Raw genomic sequence first — 5,000 nt, forward strand, 5'->3', positions numbered from 1 at the left:
GGGGGGAGGGGAGGGGAGAGAGGGGGAGGGAGGGAAGGGGAGGGAGCGAAAGAGGGGTTGGGATAGGAGGGGGGGGTGAAGGAAGATAAGAGCAAAAGAGAGAAGGAGATTGAAAGACAGATAAAGAGACAGATAGGTACACATACGCACACTTATACACACACACACACGCACACACACACACACTCACGCATGCATGCATGCGTACGTGTCTATATGTATATCCTTGTGTGCGTCTCCAAATATATGCAAGTTTTTGTGTAAGTGTGTACATGTATGTATGTGCGTGCGTGTGTGTGTGTGTGTATGTGTGTGTGTGTGTGTGTGTGTGTGTATGTGTGTATGTGTGTATGTGTTTGTGTGTTTGTGTGTGTGTGTGCGTGTGTCTGTGTGTGTGTGTGTGTGTGTGTCTGTGTGTGTGTGTCAGTGTGTGTGTGTCTGTGTGTGTATCTGCGCGTGTGCGTGTGCGTCAGTTTGCGGGAAACGGCGGAGCACTGAACAAAGACTTGTCACGCGCACACATTCCTATTCCAAACTCGATTTACTCGCCGTCATCTTCTGTCGCTTCGCTCTGTTTGTTGCTCTGCTTCGCGCCTTCCTGTTTTTACTGGTTGTTGACGCCGGTGGGGGTGGGGGGTGGAGGTGGAGGTGGTGGAGGTGGGGGTGGGGGGGTGGGGGTGGTGGAGGTGGGGGTGGGGGTGGGGTGGGGGTGGGGGGGGGTGGGGGAGGTGGGGGTGGGGGTGGAGGTGGGGGTGGAGGTGGGGGTGGGGGTGGAGGTGGGGGTGGTGGAGGAGGTGGGGGGTGGGGGTGGAGGTGGAGTTGGGGGTGGTGGTGGTGGAGGTGGTGGTGATGGGGGTGGGGGTGGAGGTGGTGATGGGGGGTGATGGTGGAGGTGGTGGTGGTCATCATCATCATCATCATCATCATCATCATCATCATCATCATCATCATCATCATCATCATCACCATCATCATCATCATCATCATCATCATCATCATCATCATCAACATCCACATCACTATAGGTACTGTTATTGTCATTATTTTAGTAGTAATAGCAGTAAAGATAATAATAATATTAACAGCAATAGTAATCTTTATATTCATTATTATTATTACCATTATTATTGTTATTATTATTATTATTATTATTATCATTATTATTATTATTATTATTATTATTATTATTATTATTATTATTATTATTATTATTATTATTATTATTATTATTATTATCAATATTATTTCGACCTTCGACATATATGTATGGCATATAACCAACATATATTCACTGATTTATGACTATTTCTAATGACTATATATATGTTGCAATGACATAACTTAATCGTCTACTGATGAACGTACGAGAAAAAAATGTGAAAAAATATATATGATGAATTATATATATTACGGGATGACGTAATGTTTATTGCTAAAAAAAAAACTTTATTTACGAGCTTAGCTAAGGCCTTGTCACGTGTAATTAAAATATTTTACGCTAACATGGTTTATATAGTATGGTTTAGAATGCTGCATGTTGAATAAAATTGCTATTTTTCCCACTGAAAATGTATTTATTCTACTAGTGCTGCTGCTATTATTATTATTATTGTTATTGTTGTTGTTGTAATTATTATTATTATTATTATTATTATTATTATTATTATTATTATTATTATTATTATTATTATTATTATTATTATTATTATTGTTATTATTATTATTGTTATTATTATTATTATTATTATTATTATTATTGTTATTATTATTATTATTATTATTATTATTATTATTATTATTATTATTATTATTATTGTTATTATTATTATTATTATTATTATTATTATTATTATTATTATTATTATTATTATTATTATGGAGTCAGACTCCATCGTATCGAAATGATCCATAATGATATGAAATAAAATTAATTCGCTCAAATTACTGGATTACTGATATTTATATTGCCATTATTGAGTATGACTTTAAAAGCATCACTGCTTTTACAGGTGTAATTATCATTATTATAACTATTATTATCATTATTATTATCATTGTTATTATTATCATCATCATCATCATCATCATCATCATCATCATCATCATCATCATCATCATCATCATCATCATCATCATCATCATCATCATCATCATCATCATCATCATCATCATCATTATTTATTCTCACTATTCATGCTATTGTTGCTATCATTATCACTATTATTATTTATGATTATAAATACGATCCCTAACCCCATCTCTCCCCCCCCTCCTTCCTTCCACAGCAGGTTGGCACCCCCGACAGCGAGCCGGGTGCCGAGTCGACCATCTATCGCGTGGCCATCGTGGGTGCCACAGGCGTAGGCAAGACGGCACTCATTCACCAGTTCCGAACCTCTGAGTGTATAAACGCCTATGACTGTAATCCGAGTGAGTATGATCCAGCCAGTCAAATACCCTGTGAGTATAGAACACACGCTCTTTCTCTCTCTCTCTCTCTCTCTTTTATTTTCTCTCTTTGTTTTTCTCTTTCTCTTTTTTTTTACTTTTTTTCTATTTATAGCAGCTACTTAATCACAATGAAGCTTCTATTTTTTTTTTCTTTTTCTTTCGTTTTCTTTCTCCTTTTTAAAATTTCTTTTCTTTTCTTAACGCGTGTGAAGTGTGGAAACTCACATGGGTTGGTTTTACTTAAAAACAAGAATGTAAAAAGTAAATAAGTAGTTAAGTAAAGTAAACGTTAAATTGGTATATAAATGAAAAGGTAAGGAAGGAACAAGAAATAAAAAAATAAAAATAAAAATAAAATAAAATAGAATAATAATGAAGATTATAAGAAACAGAAGAGAAGGAAGTAGTCCACGTGTGTGCGTATTTCATGTGCGTATTTCGTGAGCGTTACTTACACATGTGCGTATAACCACTGCGTATAACCACCGTGTGTAAATTTATGATAACCTCGTATGTTATTTATTTATTTATCCATTTAAATAACCGTTTTATGCTTTTTACTAAGATCGTGACGTGAGCTTGCCAGAATAAATGCATATCGTTTGTCGTTGTTAGAATTTCATTAAAGTGATTTACAAATGCGATTCGTGATTAGTAATGTTATTGTGATATTAGTATGTTATGTAAATGGCACTTGCATAGTTGCAGTGCTATGCATACAGAAATTTGCATAGAGTATATTCATGTCATGAATTATATGTATAGACATTTTTGTATATATATTTAGCCTTAGCTTATTTTACGCATATATGTCTTTTGATCAAATTTGAGCCTTTATTACAAAACAGACTATATATATTTGAAAATATTTATGTATACAGATGAGCAAACTGTTTGGATATGTAATATATTCATGTATGTGTAAGCTGTATGTATTGTGCAGACGTTCACACATACATATATACATACATAATGTCTACATTCATTTTTCTTATTTTATCTTCCTATTCTGTGTATATTTGAAGGAAAAGATATACTATTTAATATACCAGACTATTTATTTATAGGTAACTTCGGTTAGTTAATAAATATGATGATAAGATTAACACCGAAATCTGTGATATACGAAATAATTAATTTTGTAATATCAGTTAATTAGAATATCTTTTTTCTCGTAAGCTGGAGAAATATTAATTTTATTACGCTGGAGTTTCGTGTGATTTGCATGAATAGAAAGGATATAATCATGAATGTTGCATTACGTTGCATTCTGCTTATACATACAAATTGCAATACTGATCAAAAACCGAAAGATAAAGAGTAGGTAATAATGATAATGATAATAAACAAGTAAATGATAATAATGACAAAGAACAAAAGAAAGAAGAAATGAAAAAAATTGCAATAATGATCAAAAACCGAAAGAAAAAGAGTTGATAATTATAATAATGAACATAAATAAATAAATGATAATAATGACAAAGAAGAAAAAAAAAAACACGAAATTTAGAAAATGAAAAAAATGAAAAGCAGAAACAACCCGTTACTTTTTCGTTCACTCGACATGAAAACAACGTTAACGCTTATCAATGACGTAACAGAGCGATAAAGCTTTAATATACGATGACGCTTGTGTTCCTACCTGCAGGGGGGAGGGGGGGGGGAGAGAAGGGGAGGAGGAGGAAAAGGTTAACTATTCTCGCTATTTCTCGGTGAGTTTGTGTGTTTGCTTGTTTTGTTTGATCGATCTCTATTTCTTTGTCTTTCTTGCTTTCTCTATCTATCTTTTTATCTTTCTTTCTCTCTCTCTCTCTTTATCTTTCTCTCTTTATCTCTCTCTCTCTCTCTCTCTCTCTCCCTTTTCTTTCTCCCCTCTCTCTCTCTCTCTTCTCTCTCTCTCCCCCTCTCTCTCTCTCTCTTCCCCGCTCTTCTTTTCCTCTCTCTCTCTCTTTTTCCCCCTCTCTCTCTCTCTTTCTCTCTTTCCCCCTCCCTCCCTCCCCCTCCCAACTCGAGGTGAGGGAGAGAGGAGGGAGAGAGGATGAAAAGAGGAAGGGGAGAAGAGAAAAGGTTTTCTATTCTCATTTTTTTTTTTTTTTTTTCTGTTTCTCTTTCTCTTTCTTTTTCTCTTTCAGCTTCTCTTTCTCTTTTTCTAACCTTCTCTCTTCTCTTTTCTGCTATTCTCTTTTCTTCTCTCTCTCACTTCTCTCTTTCTCTCTCTCTCTCTCCACCTCGCTCTCTCCACTCCCCTCTCTCCATCTCCCTCTCTCCACCTCACTTTCTCCACCTCCCTCTCTCCACCTCCATCCATCCACCCCCTCCTATCCACCCCCCCCCTTTTTCCCCCTCCCCTTCCTTCCCCCCTTCCTTTTCCCCTCCCTCCCCCCTTCCCCTCCCTCCCCTCCCTCCCCTCCCCCCCCCTCTCCTCTCCTCTCTCTCCCCTCCTCTCTCTAACTCTCTTCTCTCTCTCTCCTCATCCCTCTCTCTCTCCCCCCTCCTCCCTCCCCCCTCCCCCTCCTCCCTCCCCCTCCCTCCCCCTCCTCCGTGTTCCA

At 36.8% G+C, this 5,000-nt stretch overlaps 1 protein-coding gene across 2 annotated transcripts in view; it reads left to right on the top strand.

Annotated features, from left to right (window-relative positions):
- The window catches only part of LOC119576392 (GTP-binding protein GEM-like), a 37,272-nt gene that overhangs the window by 15,086 nt on the left and 17,186 nt on the right, over nucleotides 1–5,000 (top strand). Inside the window, exon 2 of one of the 2 annotated variants that reach the window (XM_037924066.1) lies at nucleotides 2,286–2,460. In XM_037924066.1, the coding sequence (XP_037779994.1) occupies nucleotides 2,286–2,460 (175 nt within the window). The remainder of the gene's footprint in view (nucleotides 1–2,285; nucleotides 2,461–5,000) is intronic. The other variant, XM_037924067.1, reaches the window with a different exon arrangement.

Source organism: Penaeus monodon, chromosome 8 (assembly GCF_015228065.2).
Source record: "Penaeus monodon isolate SGIC_2016 chromosome 8, NSTDA_Pmon_1, whole genome shotgun sequence".
In the NCBI taxonomy this organism is placed as follows: domain Eukaryota; kingdom Metazoa; phylum Arthropoda; class Malacostraca; order Decapoda; family Penaeidae; genus Penaeus; species Penaeus monodon.